Source organism: Bufo bufo, chromosome 1 (genome assembly GCF_905171765.1).
Source record: "Bufo bufo chromosome 1, aBufBuf1.1, whole genome shotgun sequence".
Taxonomy (NCBI): domain Eukaryota; kingdom Metazoa; phylum Chordata; class Amphibia; order Anura; family Bufonidae; genus Bufo; species Bufo bufo.
Window position 1 is genome coordinate 293,964,748 of NC_053389.1, and position 23,483 is coordinate 293,988,230.

General features: G+C 41.3%; 1 protein-coding gene across 1 annotated transcript in view; it reads left to right on the forward strand.

Annotated features, from left to right (window-relative positions):
• CAMK2A (calcium/calmodulin dependent protein kinase II alpha) overlaps window positions 1–23,483 on the forward strand; it is a 331,715-nt gene that overhangs the window by 262,102 nt on the left and 46,130 nt on the right. The window contains exons 9-12 of the mRNA XM_040440682.1: window positions 212–306; window positions 7,550–7,672; window positions 7,759–7,842; window positions 21,069–21,111. Of these exons, the coding sequence (XP_040296616.1) occupies window positions 212–306; window positions 7,550–7,672; window positions 7,759–7,842; window positions 21,069–21,111 (345 nt within the window). The remainder of the gene's footprint in view (window positions 1–211; window positions 307–7,549; window positions 7,673–7,758; window positions 7,843–21,068; window positions 21,112–23,483) is intronic.

A 23,483-nucleotide genomic window follows, 5' to 3' on the forward strand; every position in this document is an offset into this window, starting at 1 on the left:
ACCAGGACTTCTGTAGCACACCCCTCAGCACGGAAGGCTGACACATCTCCAGTGTATAGTAAAATTGCCTTAACAGAAAAAATATCATAGTCACAGTTTCCTTGTTTTTTCACACATTGTCACCATTTGCCACATCTGGGTACGCAGCTTTGGATCCTATTAAACAGTTTAATATACTGATCACTGCACTGTTTTTTTCTGCCCCCGACAGGAGTTATTCTTTATATCTTGCTTGTTGGTTACCCACCTTTCTGGGATGAAGATCAGCACAGGCTGTACCAGCAGATCAAAGCTGGTGCTTACGATGTAAGTGTACTGTCATAGCAGACATATAGTTTACGTATAGTTTACATAGACCTTCATGGGGGACAGTAGGCATCATAGAACAAAGGAGATTCTTAAGTGTGTTTCTTCTGCTCATCTTCCTATAAAGATGTGACCCCCGAGCTGTTTCCACTCTCCCTTGTGAGTCCCCTCTTTCCAAGCAGTCATAGCAGCCCAGGGCTGGCTCTATGGTACATACAGTCGTGGCCAAAAGTTTTGAGAATGACACAAATATTCGTTTTCACAAAGTTTGCTGCTAAACTGCTTTTAGATCTTTGTTTCAGTTGTTTCTGTGATGTAGTGAAATATAATTACACGCACTTCATACGTTTCAAAGGCTTTTATCGACAATTACATGACATTTATGCAAAGAGTCAGTATTTGCAGTGTTGGCCCTTCTTTTTCAGGACCTCTGCAATTCGACTGGGCATGCTCTCAATCAACTTCTGGGCCAATTCCTGACAGATAGCAACCCATTCTTTCATAATCACTTCTTGGAGTTTGACAGAATTAGTGGGTTTTTGTTTGTCCACCCGCCTCTTGAGGATTGACCACAAGTTCTCAATGGGATTAAGATCTGGGGAGTTTCCAGGCCATGGACCCAAAATGTCAACGTTTTGGTCCCCGAGCCACTTAGTTATCACTTTTGCCTTATGGCACGGTGCTCCATCGTGCTGGAAAATGCATTGTTCTTCACCAAACTGTTGTTGGATTGTTGGAAGAAGTTGCTGTTGGAGGGTGTTTTGGTACCATTCTTTATTCATGGCTGTGTTTTTGGGCAAAATTGTGAGTGAGCCCACTCCCTTGCATGAGAAGCAACCCCACACATGAATGGTCTCAGGATGCTTTACTGTTGGCATGACACAGGACTGATGGTAGCACTCACCTTTTCTTCTCCGGACAAGCCTTTTCCAGATGCCCCAAACAATCGGAAAGAGGCTTCATCGGAGAATATGACTTTGCCACAGTCCTCAGCAGTCCATTCACCATACTTTCTGCAGAAGATAAATCTGTCCCTGATGTTTTTTTTGGAGAGAAGTGGCTTCTTTGCTGCCCTTCTTGACACCAGGCCATCTTCCAAAAGTCTTCGTCTCACTATGCGTGCAGATGCGCTCACACCTGCCTGCTGCTATTCCTGAGCAAGCTCTGCACTGGTGGCACTCCGATCCCGCAGCTAAATCCTCTTTAGGAGACGATCCTGGCGCTTGCTGGACTTTCTTGGACGCCCTGAAGCCTTCTTAACAAGAATTGAACCTCTTTCCTTGAAGTTCTTGATGATCCTATAAATTGTTGATTGAGGTGCAATCTTAGTAGCCACAATATCCTTGCCTGTGCAGCCATTTTTATGCAACGCAATGATAGCTGCACGCTTTTCTTTGCAGGTCACCATGGTTAACAATGGAAGAACAATGATTTCAAGCATCACCCTCCTTTTAACATGTCAAGTCTGCCATTTTAACCCAATCAGCCTGACATAATGATCTCCAGCCTTGTGCTCGTCAACATTCTCACCTGAGTTAACAAGACGATTACTGAAATGATCTCAGCAGGTCCTTTAATGACAGCAATGAAATGCAGTGGAAAGTTTTTTTTGGGATTAAGTTAATTTTCATGGCAAAGAAGGACTATGCAATTCATCTGATCACTCCTCATAACATTCTGGAGTATATGCAAATTGCTATTATAAAAACTTAAGCAGCAACTTTTTCAATTTCCAATATTTATGTAATTCTCAAAACTTTTGGCCACGACTGTAGAGTACATATGCCTTTGCACTATTAAATATTTCTTTGTATGCCCATCTCCTACTCTAACACCCCCCCCAAAGGCAGTTTAGTCACACAAGAGAGCTTCAGGTATGCAAATGCAATCAACATCTCACCTTCATGAGGTCCTTGCCCTCATGTTCTTTATAATGAACAGATTATGCTGACTGTACCATGCAACTCAGAATGGAAGTGATGAGGATGGGAGTGGTAGTTGTGGCTTTGAGGATGGTATTAGTACTCATAGTTCACAGTGACAGTCTCTCTCTCTCTAGCTCAACCTGGGGCTGTGAAGTCACTGGAGGGGGCACCCTGATATTGGGGCTCATGCCTGGTGGTAGTTGGGGGGGCACTTGATGTTAGGTGTTGGTCCGGATGCAAGGCAGGAAAGGGGGTGCAGTTGCTGGCGAATTCTGGAGTCAGTAACCAGGCCAGTTGGCATCAAGAAAATAGGTACATCCAACAATAACAAGGCACAGTTTTAAGGCTTGTTACACAGTGCAATTCTTCCCCAATGGCATTATATGGATAACAGCAATGATGGAGATTGTAGTACCACTTCCCTCTGTCTCTCTAAAGTCTCCTGCAGAACCTTAGGCATGCAATGAGGTTCTTGTTAAAGTGAATTTGTCAACAATTTTATGGAGTCCTATGTGCAAAATAAACAAGCGATAGATCCCCTTAGAAAAATGCTGGGTCACTGTCTATCATTGACGCAGCCGTTTTGCCAAAATCTTGTATTGAACAGCTCCAGTGCATAATGATGAGTCTCCATATTTATGAGCTCATAGCATTCCCCGCTCACCTGCTACTGATTCAGCTGTAAAGAAAAACATCAATCAGAGGCAGGTGGGTGGGGACAGCCATGAGCTCATGAATATGGGGACTCATTGGCATGTGATGGAGCTGTTAGGATTTACATGAGAGGGCAGAAGAAAAGTGGTGAGAGATCCCCTTTAAATGCTTCTGCAAATTCTCTGGCTGAGGGATACAAACTATAGCCAAACTTTCTCAAAATATGGAAGGGTGTGTTAGCAATGTTGCCTCTTACAGCGGTAAGCCAGAAATGTGCACAATACCTTGCTGACTGACTCCACTGCACGGCCTTGTACATTCTGGACTTTCTAATCTTCCTTCTCTCAGGAGCACTTTTTATAATAAAGTAGCTTCTTTGGCTCTAGAAGTCTCAGAGATGAAGGTTCTCTGAGCTCCGCCCTAGTTCTGAGGAGCTTGCACATGTCGGTCCTCACTGTAGCACAGCTAAGACTTGGACTAAACTGACTAACCAGGGAATAGAAACTAAGTCCATCTGCTGACAGACTAACAGGATGAGCAAAGGTTTTAACCCATAATTGTCCATATAATGCTATTAGCAACAGCATTAGAAATTATATTCCCCCTAAACTATAAGAAGCAAACTCTGTCAGGCAGATCAAAGACACTAAATTTTAAAAAGGCTAATTTCCCCAGGTTGAGGGCAGCATTTCAGGGCATAGACTGGGAGCAGCTACTGCCACATAATAATACTGAGGATAAATGGGAGAGCTTTAAATCCACATTGAGTAATTGCACTAAAAAATGTATTCCTTTAGGTAACAAGTATAAACGGCTAAAATTAAACCCCCATGGCTTACAGCTACTGTAAAAATGGCAATAAAAGACAAAAAAAGGGCATTTAAAACATACAAATCTGAGGGGTCAGCTGGAACGTTTGAAGATTACAAAAGGGCCTAATAAAATATGTAAAAAGGAGATAAAATTAGCAAAAATACAAAACGAACAGCAAGTAGCAAAAGAAAGCAAAACAAATCCCCAAAAATTATTTCAATCTATAAATGCTAAAAAACCTAGGTCTTAAAAGGTAGGTCCACTAAATAATGGTAAAAAGGGGGGGGGGGGTAGTCACTAAAGATAAGGAAAAGGCAGAGTTACTAAATGTTTTTTTTAGCTCTGTATATACAAAAGAATAGAAAGAAGCTGATATCTGTGGTGCTGGGGCTGTTAGTACATCCAGTAATATACTCCATTGGCTAACTGTAGATATGGTCCAAGATAAGTTAAATAAGGTAAATGTGACCAAGGCTCCGGGTCCGGATGGATTACACCCAAGAGTGCTTAAAGAGCTCAGTTCAGTCATTGCTGTGTCCCTGTTTATAATTTCTAAAGATTTTCTAGGTACTGGTACAGTGCCAAGTGATTGGTGCAAGGCAAACGTGGTGCCCATATTTAAAAAAGGATCAAGGTCCTTCACAGGTAATTATAGACCAGTTAGTTTAACTTCTGTTGTGGGATAGATGTTTGAAGGACTCTTAAGGGACTATATACAGGAGTATGTGACTATAAATAATATTATAAGTGATAACCAGCATGGGTTTACCAAGGACAGAAGTTGTCAGACTAACCTGATTTATTGAGGAGGTGAGTAGTAGCCTAGACAGAGGGATGGCTGTTGCTGTAGTGTTTCTGGATTCTGCAAAGGCTTTTGATGCTGTCCCTCATAGATGTTTAATAGGTAAAGTAAGGTCTATAGCAGAGATGCTCAACCTGTGGCCCTCCAGCTGTTGTAAAACTACAACTCCCACCATGCTCTGCTGTAGACTGATAGCTTTAGGCTGGGAGTTGTAGTTTTGCAAAAGCTGGATGGCCGCAGGTTGAGCATGCCTAGTCTATAGTATAGTTTGTAATTAGATTGAAAACTGGCTGAAGGACTGTGTCCAGAGAATTGTGGTCAATGATTCCTATTCAGAATGGTCCCAGGTTATAAGTGGTGTACCCCAAGGTTCAGTGCTGGGTCCTGTATTATTTAATTTATTCATTAATAATATAGAGGACGAGATTAATAGCACCATTTCTATTTTTGCAGATGACACTAAGCTGTGTAGTACTGTACAGTCTATGGAAGATGTCCATATACTACAAGCTGACTTGAACACTCTGAGTGATTGGGCATCAACTTGGCAAATGAGGTTCAATGTGGACAAATGTAAAGTTATTCATCTTGGTAGTAATAATCTCTGTGCTTCATATGTCCTAGGTGATGTAACACTGGGAGAGTCACTTATAGAGAAAGATTTGGGAGTCCTTGTGGATGGTAGATTTAATTACAATGTCAATCAGCTGCTTCTAAGGCCACCAGAATATTGTCATGCCTTAAACGAGGCATGGACTCGTGGGGCAGGGATGTAATACTACCACTTTACAAAGCTTTGGTGTGGCCTCATCTGGAATATGCAGTTCAGTTCTGGGCACCCGTCCATAAAAAGGACGCACTACAGCTGGAAAAAGTACAGAGGAGAGCGACTAAAATGATAAGGGGCATGGAGGGTCTTAGTTATGAAGAAAGAATATCATTTATTTAGTCTTGAGAAGAGACGTCTAAGGGGGGACATGATTAACCTATACAAATATATAAATGGGCCATACAAAAAATACGGTGAAAAACTGTTCCATGTAAAATGCGCTCAAAAGAAAAGGGGGCACTGCCTCCGACTGGAGAAGAAAAAGTTCAGTCTCCGGAAGAGTCAAAGCTTCTTTACTGTAAGAACTGTGAATGTGTGGAATAGACTTCCTCAGGACGTGGTCACAGCAGGAACAGTGAACAGTTTTAAAAAGGGTTTAGATGAATTCTTAAAAGTAAACAACATTAATGCTTATGAAAACGTGTAGAAATCTGAGTCTCAATTCCTTCTGGAATTCGCATCCCCACCTATCCCTTGGTTGAACTTGATGGACTTATGTCTTTTTTCAACCGTATTAACTATGTAACTAGGTAACACATACATAATAAATGACAACATTTAACATAGCAGTACTGTATAACATTATAGCAATTACATCTTTCCAGCGATTCTCCTCTGGGTAAGCTCACATGAGTAACCAGTATTTAATGCTAGAGATTCTTTGTACAAGTTATTCTAATTGAGAAAGTTGACTAGCAATATGACTTCAAGAAAAATACAGCAAGTCCAGCAGTCTTGACTAATTACTACTGATAAACCTATATTTTCAAAACTCAAGTAAAGACAGAACACATTTTAGGACATTATCCCTTTAATCGTGAATTAATTCTGATAAAACATCACTTCTTTACTAGCATTAAGTGTATACTAACAGATCCAAACCAAAAAATAGAACTGCTGTAAATCTGTTACATCATTAACAGTGTCGTGTGTTGATGTATTCAGCTCTGCATTTCTGGCACCTCATTAGCCACGTGTTACTTAAGACCAGAGTTTTTTACATAATGTATTTACAAATCCTGATTACTAGTGGTGCAGATATGTTAAGGCCTCCATTTAATTAACTACTTTATTAACTGTATATACAGTTTAGAAGGTGGCCATGATGCTTTCTGTTCCTATTCTGGTAATCACGTGATTGTCTCGTAACTGCAGGAGCTGCTGGGTCTTAACAGACCCATTTTAGCTCTTTAGTGAGCCTTCAGAGACTGTATTCTCCCCTGTAATTGGGACTAATATGTCAGTCACAGTTTTAGTGGAAATCAGCAGTATAAAAAAATAAATAAATTAGGTAATGCTAAACTATCCCCCAAAAATCTTGTATGACCTTAAGGAGGGCACAATGTGCAAAATAAAAAATAGTGCAAAATAAAAAATAAAGACCAAAAAATTGACTAATAAAACAATAAAAAAGAATAATGATAAAAAAATGCCACTATTATTAGATCACACCACAGTTTGTAGCCCTGCCTCTGGCAACTATAATCTGTATATCCCCTATATAAAATGACCAGGATGGAATGGGAGCACAACTTAAGTATTTTAGTTGCACGTTTTTTAACATATTCCTGGGTATAAAAATAGAATAAAAAAATGTTGAAATAAAAATGACACCGAAATAAAAACCATATCACCATAAAAATGCTAAAATATTCAAAAAACAAAGGAAAAACAAGTGGGTAAAATGGCCCAGTCTCAAACTTTTAAATCAGTAGTTGTGACTCCTCAAAACTGCTGCCAGCACTAGATGGGTAATGGGGAAATCAGTTAAAGCATACCTGAAGTGTTGATTTTAGCTGCTGCACAGGTGAGAATGGAAAGTTTTAATACATCAGTTTCGGATGTATTTAGCTCCCAGAACATTGCCAAGTCTGAATGTATCCACTTCTCAGCTAAGAACAAGACAAGATGTGTACAGGTTTGCTGTCTTAAGTAAGTAAGTCACTGACACAAACATATCTTGAAAATGATGACGAATTGAAACACAAAGTAATTTAGAAAGTTGTAAGCATTTCATTTATACAGACATTAAGCTTTATACACATGAAACAAAAAGTCTTCAAAGACGTATAGCAGGGGACACTGACCATCCCAGTATTAGTTCATTACACTATAAAATTTGCCTTGGTGCATTCTCATGAACAAAAAAAAATAGTGACATACTGTAGATGTATGTTGCTTAGAACTAAATTATGCTCTTTTTCATCCCACTTTTTCTAGTTTCCTTCCCCTGAGTGGGACACTGTAACTCCAGAAGCTAAAGATCTTATTAATAAGATGTTGACAATTAACCCTTCTAAAAGAATCACTGCTGCAGAAGCACTGAAACACCCATGGATATCAGTAAGTGTCTTCTTCAAGTGCTTCCATCATGTTCTCAACTGTTCCTTCAGTCTAAAGGAATTGACTTTATCCATTATTGTTTTTAGCACCGCTCTACAGTGGCTTCTTGTATGCACAGACAGGAGACGGTGGATTGCCTGAAAAAGTTCAATGCCAGAAGGAAGCTGAAAGTAAGTGTTATACTGAGATCCTGTAAGAATTAAGAAATTCTGAGAGCTGCTCTCCTCTACTAAGTGGTTAAAATGATGAATTATCCACTTTTGAGATGTCCTAAATGTTAGGATGTAGACAGTCGTGGAGTATGTGATTGACTATTGTGGGTGAATGAGATACAGAAAGAGAGTAAAACACCTAGACAATCTCTGAGAAATTTAACCCAGGGTCCTCTCACCACTGGGCTCCCTAATAAGACAATGTAAATATTCTGACCAAATGTGTACAGTTGAATAGGGACGAGAAAGGGATGCACCAAGGAGGGATTCCTGTTTGGGTGTGTGAGCCAAAATTTTATATAGAGATAAGGACAAGGGCCCTGATTTATCATAGACCAGCAATGTATGCCAGTCTATGATTACCCCATGCGCTGTTGGTATTTGCGCCTAATTTATAATGAGATGTACACATAGTCATAAATTAGGCGCAGCCCTTAGCAGCTGATACTCTGACTGGCATAGATTTCAGTCTTCTTCTAGAGCAGAAAACTGATGTAAAAAAGATAACTGTGGCGGGCCGCTGGCCCCGTCCCCTCCCCACCACTCCACCACTTTTAGAAAAGTGGGGAAGACGGCGGAGAAACGCCACTTGTGCAAAATAGTTGTACAAAAGTGTTAAAAAATTTGCAAACACACAGTTTCTGACTTTATCACACCAGAAAACTGGTGAAAATATATAACAAATTAGACCTAACGTATTCTTAAGAAGCGGCATAGAGAAAACAACCATGGCAGCATTACACCTCAGTGTACAGAAGTGAACAGAAATTTGGAAAGATAGGGGGTGTGGGGTTTCGCTCTGGTAGATAGGGTAAGCGGGTGCAGTACAGAGGCAAAATACAAGTTCTTAACTCAAAACATCAGTGTTTATTCACACTTGAGGCAATTGCACGTAACTGCAGTCTTGGTGTTAATTCACACACAATGAAAAGTTAATATAGCACAAGTCACCTTGCTGGCAGTTCTGCCTCCAGTAATCCACAGCAGGCATTAGGGGGCCTGTTTCCCCAGGGTGCGGCTCTCAGCCCTCCAGCACTGCACAAAGCCTCAGATCTCAGAAACAGAGACATCTCTGCTGAGCCCAGCTGCCTATTTAAGGACAGCCAGGTGCTGCCAAAACCCGGACCGGCACTTAAACTCCGGTCGGGTATTTGACCTCACCTGGCTGGAAAGCAGCCCAGCCGCACATGCTGGGAGGAAAATACCTGCCTTGCTACAGTAGCAAGCATTCAGTAGGAGCAACAGCCCCTTTTCATGTTTAGACTAGACACCTAACAGTAGTACCATAATAGCCCTAATGGCACCCCTACAACAGGGGTGGAGGCAGACTGCAGAAGGCCCTTGTACAAAAAGAGCATATGGGCCTCTTATTCTTCAAAATTATTTCTACTTATTCTTCTACTATTCTTCTACTAAATTTGATTAGAGGTCAGCAAATTGATTTGGCACAAATCAAATTTGTTGCAAATTTCCAAATAGATATGGATTTCAGTAAATCCATAACTTTCAAGAATTTTCCCACATGAATCACTCAAAATAGTGGCAGCCATTTTACAGTTCAGAAGACAGAGAAGAAGAAAGCTGCCAGTAAAAAGTGATAATTTGGGGATTGTTTCTTTAATTTAAGAAATAATAGCAGACACTGAAGTATGTTCTTAAACATGCTATGTTATGACCAGAGGGTGAGAACCTGCTACTCCACGAGACCAACTCCCTCTGAGGGTGATGTCTAAGCACATCCCTTGTTCATCACACCATACCTCTGATGGTGAGGAGACACTTTACTGAGGTGTGTACCAGGTGCTACCTCAGAGAGGAGTTGGAACACGAGGGAATTGGGACCAGAGAGTGAACCCACTGGGCTGACTTCCAGGTGACACAATACACCCAGTGGATGCTGGGAGGCCAAAGGCTGATCAGACGAAAGTGTAGTCAGGGTACAAAGGCAGAAGTCAGAATTAAGAAACTCTGAGAGCTGCTCTCCTCTACTAAGTGGTTAACCCCTTAAGGACGCAGGGCGTACCGGTACGCCCTATTTCCTGAGTCCTTAAGGACTCAGGGCGTACCGGTACGTCCTAACTTTAAATCGGGATTCCGGCGCCCAGGGGGTTAATCGCAACAGGATGCCGGCTGAAATCATTCAGCCGACATCCCGTAACAACGCAGGGGGGGGGGTCATTTGACCCCCCGTATCGGCGATCGCAGAAAACCGCAGGTCAATTCAGACCTGCGGTTTGCTGCGCTTTCTGCAGTTTCTGAAACTTTAGTGTCCCTAAAATATAGATTTTAAACCCCGCCTGCACCCCTGCATGATTTTTTGCCGGCGGGTGGTGCAGGGGGGGGAGTTGTGGGGGGTGGGGGCGGTGCGGGAGGCGGGCGGTGCGGCAGGCGGGACCGCGATCCCCCCGCCCGCCTCCCCTTGAATAAATCGTTGGTGTAGAGTGGGTATACAAGGTTGTCAGCACATTGCTGACACCCTGGTATAAACGGCTGACATCGATGATGCGATGTCAGCCGTTTAACCCTTTCCATACCGCGGTCCGTACTGACCGCTCTATGGAAAAAGTTAACGGTAAGAGGGAGCTCCCTCCCTCGCCCATCGGGGGGCTGCTGTGCCTTTGAAGCCCCCGGATGGAGAGGGAGAGAGCTCCCAGACAGCCCCCCGACAGATCCCCTCCTTACCCTTCCCCGTCTGCGCAGTTCTGACCAGTACTGAGAAGACAGGGAAGGTTCCCATGGCAACAGGACGCCGTCTCAGGCATCCTGCTGTCCATGGTGCTGAACAGATCTGTGCTAAAAGGCATAGATCTGTTCAGACAAAGTGTAAAATACAGTACAGTACAATATATATTGTACTGTACTGTATTATACAGACATCAGACCCACTGGATCTTCAAGAACCAAGTGGGTGAAAATAAAGTAAAAATCAAAAAACACATTTATCACTGATTAAAAATGAAAAAAATAAAATTCCCTACACTTGTTTGGTATCGCCGCGTCCGTAACGAGCTGATCTATGAAACGGTCATGTTACTTTACCCGAACGGTGAACGCCATAAAAATAAAAAATAAAAAACTATGATGAAATTGAAATATTGCCCACCTTACTTCCCAAAAAAGGTAATAAAAGTGATCAAAAAAGTCGTATGTACGCCAAAATTGTAATAATAAAACCGTCATCTCATCCCACAAAAATCATACCCTACCCAAGATAATCGCCCAAAAACTAAAAAAACTATGGCTCTTAGACTATGGAAACACTAAAACATGATTTTTTTTGTTTCAAAAATTAAATCATTGTGTAAAACTTAAATAAATAAAAAAAGTATACATATTAGGTATTGACGCATTCGTATCGACCGGCTCTATAAAAATATCACATGACCTAACCCCTCAGGTGACCACCGTAAAAAAATAAAAACGGTGTAAAAAAAGCAATTTTTTGTCATCTTACGTCACAAAAAGTGTAATAGCAAGCGATCAAAAAGTCATATGCACCCCAAAATAGTGCCAATCAAACCGTCATCTCATCCCGCAAAAAATGAGACCCTACTTAAGATAATCGCTCAAAAACTGAAAAAACTATGGCTCTTAGACTATGGAGGCACTAAAACATTTTTTTTGTTTTAAAAATTAAATCATTGTGTAAAACTTACATAAATAAAAAAAATTGTATACATATTAGGTATCGCCGCGTCCGTGACAACCTGCTCTATAAAATTACCACATGATCTAACCTGTCAGATGAATGTTGTAAATAACAAAAAAAAACGTGCCAAAAAATCTATTTCTTGTTACCTTGCCGCACAAAAAAGTGTAATATAGAGCAACCAAAAATCATATGTACCCTAAACTAGTACCAACAAAACTGCCACCCTATCCTGTAGTTTCTAAAATGGGGTCACTTTTTTGGAGTTTCTACTCTAGGGGTGCATCAGGGGGGCTTCAAATGGGACATGGTGTCAAAAAAACAGTCCAGCAAAATCTGCCTTCCAAAAACCGTATGGCATTCCTTTCCTTCTGCGCCCTGCCGTGTGCCCGTACAGCGGTTTACGACCACATATGGGGTGTTTCTGTAAACTACAGAATCAGGGCCATAAATAATGAGTTTTGTTTGGCTGTTAACCCTTGCTTTGTAACTGGAAAAAAAATATTAAAATGGAAAATCTGCCAAAAAAGTGAAATTTTGAAATTGTATCTATATTTTCCATTAAATCTTGTGCAACACCTAAAGGGTTAACAAAGTTTGTAAAATCAGTTTTGAATACCTTGAGGGGTGTAGTTTCTTAGATGTGGTCACTTTATGGAGTTTCTACTCTAGGGGTGCATCAGGGGGGCTTCAAATGGGACATGGTGTAAAAAAAACAGTCCAGCAAAATCTGGCTTCCAAAAACCATACGGCGCACCTTTCCCTCTACGCCCTACTGTGTGCCCGTACAGTAGTTTACGGCCACATATGGGGTGTTTCTGTAAACGACAGAATCAGGGCCATAAATAATGAGTTTTGTTTGGCTGTTAACCCTTGCTTTGTAACTGGAAAAAAAATATTAAAATGGAAAATCTGCCAAAAAAGTGAAATTTTGAAATTGTATCTCTATTTTCCATTAAATCTTGTGCATTACCTAAAGGGTTAACAAAGTTTGTAAAATCAGTTTTGAATACCTTGAGGGGTGTAGTTTCTTAGATGGGGTCACTTTTATGAAGTTTCTACTCTAGGGGTGCATCAGGGGGGCTTCAAATGGGACATGGTGTCAAAAAACCAGTCCAGCAAAATCTGGCTTCCAAAAACCATACGGCGCACCTTTCCCTCTACGCCCTACTGTGTGCCCGTACAGTAGTTTACGGCCACATATGGGGTGTTTCTGTAAACGGCAGAGTCAGGGCAATAAAGATACAGTCTTGTTTGGCTGTTAACCCTTGCTTTGTTAGTGGAAAAAATGGGTTAAAATGGAAAATTAGGCAAAAAAATGAAATTCTCAAATTTCATCCCCATTTGCCAATAACTCTTGTGCAACACCTAAAGGGTTAACGTAGTTTGTAAAATCAGTTTTGAATACCTTGAGGGGTGTAGTTTATAGAATGGGGTCATTTTTGGGCGGTTTCTATTATGTAAGCCTCACAACGTGACTTCAGACCTGTAGTGGTCCCTAAAAATTGGGTTTTTGTAAATTTCTGAAAAATTTCAAGATTTGCTTCTAAACTTCTAAGCCTTGTAACATCCCCAAAAAATAAAATATCATTCCCAAAATGCTACAAACATGAAGTAGACATATGGGGAATGTAAATTCATCACAATGTTTGGGGGTATTACTATGTATTACAGAAGTAGAGAAATTGAAACTTTGAAATTTGCCAATTTTTCTAAATTTTTGGTAAATATGGTATTTTTTATGCAAAAAATTTAACATTTTTGACCCAATTTTAGAAGTGTCATGAAGTACAATATGTGACGAAAAAAAAATCTCAGAACGGCCTGGATAAGTCAATGCGTTTTAAAGTTATCAGCACTTAAAGTGACACTGGTCAGATTTGCAAAAAATGGCCAAGTCCTTAAGGTGAAATAGGGCTGAGTCCTTAAGGGGTTAAAAAGATGAATTATCCACTTTTGAGATGTCCTAAATGTTAGGATGTAGACAGTCGTGGAGTATGTGATTGACTATTGTGGGTGAATGAGATACAGAAAGAGAGTAAAACACCTAGACAATCTCTGAGAAATTTAACCCAGGGTCCTCTCCCCACTGGGCTCCCTAATAAGACAATGTAAATATTCTGACCAAATGTGTACAGTTGAATAGGGACGAGAAAGGGATGCACCAAGGAGGGATTCCTGTTTGGGTGTGTGAGCCAAAATTTTATATAGAGATAAGGACAAGGGCCCTGATTTATGATAGACCAGCAAAGTATGCCAGTCTATGATTACCCCATGCGCTGTTGGCATTTGCGCCTAATTTATAATGAGATGTACACCAGTCATAAATTAGGCGCAGCCCTTAGCAGCTGATACTTTGACTGGCATAGATTTCAGTCTTCTTCTAGAGCAGAAAACTGATGTAAAAAAGATAACTGTGGCGGGCCGCTGGCCCCGTCCCCTCCCCACCACTCCACCACTTTTAGAAAAGTGGGGAAGACGGCGGAGAAACGCCACTTGTGCAAAATAGTTGTACAAAAGTGTTAAAAAATTTGCAAACACACAGTTTCTGACTTTATCACACCAGAAAACTGGTGAAAATATATAACAAATTAGACCTAACGTATTCTTAAGAAGCGGCATAGAGAAAACAACCATGGCAGCATTACACCTCAGTGTACAGAAGTGAACAGAAATTTGGAAAGATAGGGGGTGTGGGGTTTCGCTCTGGTAGATAGGGTAAGCGGGTGCAGTACAGAGGCAAAATACAAGTTCTTAACTCAAAACATCAGTGTTTATTCACACTTGAGGCAATTGCACGTAACTGCAGTCTTGGTGTTAATTCACACACAATGAAAAGTTAATATAGCACAAGTCACCTTGCTGGCAGTTCTGCCTCCAGTAATCCCCAGGGTGCGGCTCTCAGCCCTCCAGCACTGCACAAAGCCTCAGATCTCAGAAACAGAGACATCTCTGCTGAGCCCAGCTGCCTATTTAAGGACAGCCAGGTGCTGCCAAAACCCGGACCGGCACTTAAACTCCGGTCGGGTATTTGACCTCACCTGGCTGGAAAGCAGCCCAGCCGCACATGCTGGGAGGAAAATACCTGCCTTGCCAGACACAACCGCTCACTGTGTCACAGGGGTCATTTCCTCCCATGCCACGTCTAAAATTGCTGGTGTGGCGGTGGCAGGGAATGTGCCCCATAGTTCCTTAATCTTTTTTTAGGTCAAAGATCCTAATGAGATGACCCAGAGTTGGTAGAGGTGGTACTAGTTTCACTTAACATTTTACCATAGAGTATGCTGCATGATGTGTGACTACTATGATTCATCTGGGCCTTCTGTTCTTGGATGGTTTTAGTGATATTCTCTGTCAGGTTTTAATAAGTACTAATAGTACTCTGATAAGTAACGGTGACCCTTCTACTAGCAGATATTTGTCTGGAAGTTTTTGTAAGTTAGAAATATCATATGTATGTGGTAATAAACAGTCATAAAAGAGTTTTCATCAAAGCCTATAATTACATGTGAATTTTCAGGATATTGAAAGATTTCTATCATGAGACAACTGCCAGTATTGAAATCATAGAGGTTCAGTGAGTCATTGAGGCAAATCTGCTACTGTGAATCTGAAGACATGCCAAGCAAATTAAGATAAGATATTAATATCAAAATCCATGTGTTTCCTAGTCACCCTAGTTGGAAGGAAATGACCCATGTAATGTCCAGGCTATCAAGGAATTGCTTGGAATTTTAATGTATGCTTGACCTACAGTACTACGCAAAGATACTAAAAGGTATAGATAAGTCTAAGTGTCATGTTAGTATACTATATATCATTGAGATAAGATGATGTGTGGTGGTCAGTAGTGATGAGCGGCAGGGGTCATATTCGAATTTGCAATATTTCGCGAATATTTAGTAGAATATTCGCCGAATATTCGCAAATTCGAATATTCGTTATATTCTACAATTTTTTTCTCGAAAAATCGACAAGGTAATAATCACGTAATATGCGAATTTTCGTCATGCGGTTTTTTGTCGCAAAGTTTTTTCTTATCTGAAGTACAGATTGGAAAGAAAATTCAACTATTGAAAAAAAAGATTATAGCACTATATTACCTAAATTGCTCTACATTCGTTTTTTTTCGAATATTCGCTGTATTGCTATATATTCTTGTTTTAGAATATTACGAATATTCAAAAAAACTAATATATTCGATATAGTGCTATATATTAGTTTTTTTGAATATTCATCATTTATCCCATTTAAAGTCATGATTCCTCCCTGCTTCTTGCTTGTGGGCCAATGAGTCATTGGCCCACATGCAAGAAGCAGGGAGGAATCATGTTTTTACTCTGCAATTTAAAAATTCGCAATTAAAAAAATCTTGAATATTCGAAATTACGAATATATATCACTATATTCTAAATATTCGCAAATTTTCGAAGTACCTATATTCGCAAAAAAAATTCGCAATTCGAATATTAGTGATCAACACTAGTGGTCAGTAAGCTCGATTCCCATAAGGCAAGGGTCATAGCATTGATCTGTACTAAACCATTTTGGGCTGATGAGTGTCTTCTATATCTGGAATCTAAAACAAGCCACATCTTCAGAATCATCAGTTATCTCAATGGCACTGTGTAGTGTATGTGCCATAAAGTAACCAACTCCATCCATTACACAATGGATGGAGCTGTGTAGTTCTGTCGATGACTTTCAGCACCAGAGCTACTCTGAAACAGCTTAGGTTCTGAGTGTCAGATCCCCAGTAGCAAGATTTCAAGTTTTGGAAATGCCAGGTCCAACATTAGAAGTGCAGGAGCCCAATAGAAAGAGTGGTCAGGGCCCATAGAAGAGCAAGTTAGCTTTGATTCTTTAGCGGGAAAGGCATGGTCAGCAAGGAGCACAGTAAGAGGTAATTGACCACAGTTATGTTCATCTCTGACCTGAAGCCTGTGTAGTTTCAATTTTATAAAACTAGCCAGCCTCATGTTCACAAATAATGAAGAATGGGCCATTCTTTTTACCTAATGAAAAAATCACAAGCTCCTGTATGCTACAGTAGCAAGCATTCAGTAGGAGCAACAGCCCCTTTTCATGTTTAGACTAGACACCTAACAGTAGTACCATAATAGCCCTAATGGCACCCCTACAACAGGGGTGGAGGCAGACTGCAGAAGGCCCTTGTACAAAAAGAGCATATGGGCCTCTAATTCTTCAAAATTCTTTCTACTTATTCTTCTACTATTCTTCTACTAAATTTGATTAGAGGTCAGCAAATTGATTTGGCACAAATCAAATTTGTTGCAAATTTCCAAATAGATATGGATTTCAGTAAATCCATAACTTTCAAGAATTTTCCCACATGAATCACTCAAAATAGTGGCAGCCATTTTACAGTTCAGAAGACAGAGAAGAAGAAAGCTGCCAGTAAAAAGTGATAATTTGGGGATTGTTTCTTTAATTTAAGAAATAATAGCAGACACTGAAGTATGTTCTTAAACATGCTATGTTATGACCAGAGGGTGAGAACCTGCTACTCCACGAGACCAACTCCCTCTGAGGGCGATGTCTAAGCACATCCCTTGTTCATCACACCATACCTCTGATGATGAGGAGAGATTTTACTGAGGTGTGTACCAGGTGCTACCTCAGAGAGGAGTTGGAACACGAGGGAATTGGGACCAGAGAGTGAACCCACTGGGCTGACTTCCAGGTGACACAATACACATAGTTGATGCTGGGAGGCCAAAGGCTGATCAGACGAAAGTGTAGTCAGGGTACAAAGGCAGAAATCAGGGCAGGCGACAGTCAGGCAAAGTCCATAAACGTGGGTCAGGGCAGGAGGCAATCAGGCAAAGTCCGTAAAACATAATCTGAAGTCCGATACACAGAATGACAAGATCCAACAGAACACCTTCGCTCAAACAGGAAACTAGACAAGCTAGGAACCTAAGTTGCTCTGGCACCTTCCTGTAGAAGGAGACACCTCTAAATATCTCCTGCTGACCAGCTATAGGCAGGGGAAGATAGAGGACGTGCGCAGTCTGCCTCACAAAGGGAGGAGAGACACGCCCGGACACCCCCTAAATACACACAAGGAACTCAGAGCCAGGAGAGAAATGCTGGTGGCAGTAATGCAAACCACAGCTAAGAACCCCGCTGCCAGCACCTGTCAGCATGGCGTGCAGCAGTGGGGAGGAGTGAAGAAGCCTGGTGCCCGTACCTGTGTGTGGGGACAGAATCGCAGGTATGGGGAGCTGGGCTAACAGGCTGTTTATTACTATGTGCTATACAGGGAGTGCAGAATTATTAGGCAAGTTGTATTTTTGAGGATTAATTTTATTATTGAACAACCATGTTCTCAATGAACCCAAAAAACTCATTAATATCAAAGCTGAATATTTTTGGAAGTAGTTTTTAGTTTGTTTTTAGTTTTAGCTATTTTAGGGGGATATCTGTGTGTGCAGGTGACTATTACTGTGCATAATTATTAGGCAACTTAACAAAAAACAAATATATACCCATTTCAATTATTTATTTTTACCAGTGAAACCAATATAACATCTCAACATTCACAAATATACATTTCTGACATTCAAAAACAAAACAAAAACAAATCAGTGACCAATATAGCCACCTTTCTTTGCAAGGACACTCAAAAGCCTGCCATCCATGGATTCTGTCAGTGTTTTGATCTGTTCACCATCAACATTGCGTGCAGCAGCAACCACAGCCTCCCAGACACTGTTCAGAGAGGTGTACTGTTTTCCCTCCTTGCAAATCTCACATTTGATGATGGACCACAGGTTCTCAATGGGGTTCAGATCAGGTGAACAAGGAGGCCATGTCATTAGATTTTCTTCTTTTATACCCTTTCTTGCCAGCCACGCTGTGGAGTACTTGGACGCGTGTGATGGAGCATTGTCCTGCATGAAAATCATGTTTTTCTTGAAGGATGCAGACTTCTTCCTGTACCACTGCTTGAAGAAGGTGTCTTCCAGAAACTGGCAGTAGGACTGGGAGTTGAGCTTGACTCCATCCTCAACCCGAAAAGGCCCCACAAGCTCATCTTTGATGATACCAGCCCAAACCAGTACTCCACCTCCACCTTGCTGGCGTCTGAGTCGGACTGGAGCTCTCTGCCCTTTACCAATCCAGCTACGGGCCCATCCATCTGGCCCATCAAGACTCACTCTCATTTCATCAGTCCATAAAACCTTAGAAAAATCAGTCTTGAGATATTTCTTGGCCCAGTCTTGACGTTTCAGCTTGTGTGTCTTGTTCAGTGGTGGTCGTCTTTCAGCCTTTCTTACCTTGGCCATGTCTCTGAGTATTGCACACCTTGTGCTTTTGGGCACTCCAGTGATGTTGCAGCTCTGAAATATGGCCAAACTGGTGGCAAGTGGCATCTTGGCAGCTGCACGCTTGACTTTTCTCAGTTCATGGGCAGTTATTTTGCGCCTTGGTTTTTCCACACGCTTCTTGCGACCCTGTTGACTATTTTGAATGAAACGCTTGATTGTTCGATGATCACGCTTCAGAAGCTTTGCAATTTTAAGAGTGCTGCATCCCTCTGCAAGATATCTCACTATTTTTGACTTTTCTGAGCCTGTCAAGTCCTTCTTTTGACCCATTTTGCCAAAGGAAAGGAAGTTGCCTAATAATTATGCACACCTAATATAGGGTGTTGATGTCATTAGACCACACCCCTTCTCATTACAGAGATGCACATCACCTAATATGCTTAATTGGTAGTAGGCTTTCGAGCCTATACAGCTTGGAGTAAGACAACATGCATAAAGAGTATAATGTGGTCAAAATACTCATTTGTCTAATAATTCTGCACGCAGTGTAATCCATTTACTCATTGCCATATACAGTGCATTTGGAAAGTCTTCAGACCCTTTTACTTTTTCACATTTTATGTTGCAGCCTTGTGGTAAAATATTTTTTTTTTTAGTTTTCCCCATCGATTTGGACTCAATACCACATAATGAGAAAGTGAAAACAGAATTTGACTAAATCACACCCGAAACTAATTTTGACAGCAGATCACCTCATTCATGGGTCTCCAAAAATCTCAATCCACTGGTAATGGTGAGACATAGTTGAAAAGGAGTGTACTCTTCTACAGAGAGCACTATGACTTTTTGTAAGGCCCCTGTGCAGCTGTAAATCCACATCTGACCTCAAATGGAGTCTTCAGGTTCAATGTCATGATTTCTTTGTTCCAGACATTGGTAGAAGACCTTTCCCGTGAACCACCACTGATGTTATCAAGTTCTGAATGCATCTTTTTCAGCCTCAATCTAATGCTAAAAGTATATCTAAAGTGAATAGTACTAGAAAGCCTCGGTGATAGACAAAAGACAATATGAATGTTCTACATCCTGTGACATTTACGCTAATCCCGGACATCTATTCCCTTTGATCTCTTCCTTTTATGGTGTGTTCTAATTATGAAACAGTGACCACTGAATCACAACCGGGCAGATTTACAGATTTGGCAGAGCAATAAAGACTATTGTATGTGGACTCTATTTACACTGGATCAACACCAACAATGTCAAGTATCAGACAGTAAATGTATCACTTTAGTCAAAGGAGTCCGTAAACTATTATACTCCAGTAACAACATGTAAGGAGACACTTTCAGTTTGTAGGCTATGTATCTCACCCTATATTGTCACTTTTATTCTAGAACATGGGGTAAAGCTAGTAGGCCAGTCAGAGAAGGGACATGCAACTGTTACCATCCTTGTAAGATTGCATAGCCCCCAAAAAATCTATTATGAATTCAATAACATTTTCCTTTTCCAATTATATTTAATTAATTTCTGCAACCTGGTCTCTGCCGACCATCTCATTTTGCCAGTACATCATTAAAGAGTGCACAAATTACACAGCTTAATTAAATTTTTCTTACTTGGTACAACATTCTCAGGCATTATAGGACACCTGCCAGAAATTAGTTGTCAGAAAATTGAAAGGGGTTTGAATGTTTTTTACCTCTCTCTAAGGGCTCATGCACACAACCGTATGCCCTCCAAGACATACGGTCCGTGAGCGGCATACATCGTGCGCACGGGAGCGCACAGCATCATAGGTCATATCATATGAGTGCGGGACAATAGTCCCGCGGGCGGCCCGATGCGCACAGCATCATAGTAACCTATTATGATGTGCACTCCCGTGCGCACGATGTATGCCGCTCCGGGACATATGGCCCGCTCACGGACCGTATGTCTTGGAGGGCATACGGTTGTGTGCATGAGCCCTTAGAGAGAGGTAAAAAACATTCAAACCCCTTTCAATTTTCTGACAACTAATTTCTGGCAGGTGTCCTATAATGCCTTCTTCCTGTTCCAGCACTGCTGTGTAGCTCACATTATGAGATCCACATTTTTTGCATCTTTCATCAGCTATACAGAGCATAAATATAGCAGTCACATTGTCCTCATGGTTTGCATAAAGGTTGTCCTATAACTGTGTCTTCAAGTGCTTTTTACTGTTATAATCAAAGGTCACTTTTTATCTCCAATAGGGTGCTATTTTGACCACAATGCTGGCAACTCGGAATTTCTCAGGTAAGTGATAATCTGTACGAATGAACCTTATTAGTTTCTTCTTTCCCTTAATATACATTTAAAGCTGTGTGATGTCCTGTTGGCAAGACGTTCCACACTTAGACTGAGAGAGATCTGGGCCCTTGGCCATTATAAGATGTGGCTTTGGAAGGCCATTCTACTAGCAAGCTATAATGCAAGTGGTAGAGTATTTGATTTCTCTGTGAAGTCCCTGCTCTTCTTCAAGGGAATGATTTGGATGATAAGAGTCCAGTAGCGGTTTACAGTATATATAATTATGTTGTATTAAAGCATACATTTATATAGGGTGGACCGATGGTTTCGAGACGAATTGTCTTAGAGGTATGAAGCATTCCTGACCAGTGTTCCTGACCTCCCTCTATTAACTCAAAACTTTCTAAAAGCATATTTAAGAATAGGTTTTCTATTCCAGACAACTTTATGAGAACAGAAAAAAGGGGCTGCCACTGTTCTCCAAGGTTGTGTCTGGTATTACAGTTTAGTATACATCAAGTAATGGGACTCAATTGCAAAACCAGGCACAGCCCATTAATAAGAGTGGTGCTGTTTATTTACATAGTAACATCTATATATTTAAAGAAGGACATATATATGTGTCTGTGTATGTATGTATGTATGTATGTATGTTCCGCAATCACTCAAAAACGCAACCGTCGATTTTAACGAAACTTGGTATACACATCCCTTGCTACCTGGAAAGAAATCTTGTGGGGGGTTACAGATCACTAGGATGTACCGTTCCTGAGAAATTCCCAAAAAATGACCTGCATTAGCCAATACAAGCCTGCAAGTCTTTCTCTTCATATCCACACGGTTACATGTCCCTTATCAGCCAATAGAGGCTCGCAGGCCCTTAGTCTCCACATACACACAGTTTTACTCTAGGTTTCCATAACAACCCAGCCATTTTTCTTCACTGCTGTGGGTCAGCTTTAGGCTAGGGCTACACTGCTTCATGTGTTGCGCGACAATTTTTATAATAATAAGTCTATAGTGTTGCACTGCGACATGTGACATGCTGCGACTGCGACGCGAAAGTCGCAGAAAAATTCATCTTGGATGGATTTTTTGCAACTGTCGTGTCGCAGTGGCAGCATGTCACATGTCGCAGTGCGACACCATAGCCTATTATAAAAATTGTTGAGACAAAATGTTGCGCGACACATTTTGTCGTGTAGCCCTAGCATTAAAGGGGCAGGGCGCTGTGGATGTCACTGATAGAGGGGTGGGCACTGTGGAGGTCACTGTTAAAGAGGCGTTCACTGTGTATGTTACTGTTAAGGGGGCAGGCCACTGTGGAGGTGGCTGTTAAAGGGGCGGACACTGTGAAGGTCACTATTAAGGGGGCAGGGGCCACTATTAAAGGGGCAACTGCTGTGGAGGTCACTGTTACGGCAGCAGGGTACTGTGAGGTCACTGTTAAGGCAGCGGGGTACTGTGGAGGTCACTGTTAAGGATGCGGACCCCTGAGGAGGTCACTGTCAATGGAGTAGGGTGCTGTGAAACTCACTGTTAGAGGGGCGGGCTGCTGTGAAGGTCAAAGTTAAGGGGATGGGCTGCTGTGGTGGTCGAATTTTAAAGTGGCAGGTCACTGTGGGGGGGTCAGTGTTAAGAGGTGGTGGACTGTGGAGTTCACTGTTAAAGGGGCGGGGTGCTGTAGAGGTCACTGTTATGGGGGATACTGTCGATATCTTTTAATGACACACACATTAGTAGTTTATAAAGCTGATAAAAGACATCTGTCCATCCAGTTCGGCCTGTTATCCTGCAAGTTGATCCAGAGGAAGGCAAAAAAATTAAATAAAAATTTCCACACTTTAGGGGGGAAAAAATCCTTCCCGACTCCAAAGAAATACATCCAGGCCCCTCTTGAACTCTTTTAGTGAACTCCATCACTACCTCCTCAGGCAGAGAGTTCCATAGTCTCACTGCTCTTACCATAAAGAACCCTCTTCTATGTTTGTGTACAAACCTTCTTTCCTTCAGACGCAGAGGATGTCCCCTTGTCACAGTCACAGTCCTGGGGATAAATAGATGATGGGAGAGATCTCTGTACTGACCCCTGATATATTTATACTGTACATGATTATTAGATCTCCCCTGAGTCATCTTTTTTCTAAAGTGAATGACCCTAATTTTGATAATCTTTCAGGGTACTGTAGTTCATCTATGCCTTTTGATGCAACCCATTATCTTATTGGACTTGGCAGCAGCTGCCTGACACTGGTTTCTACAGCTTAGTTTGCTGTCCACTAAAATTGCTAAGTCCTTTTCCATGTCAGTGTTACCCAGTGTTTTATCATTTAGTATGTACTGGCGACATGTATTTTTCCTTCCCATGTGCATAACCT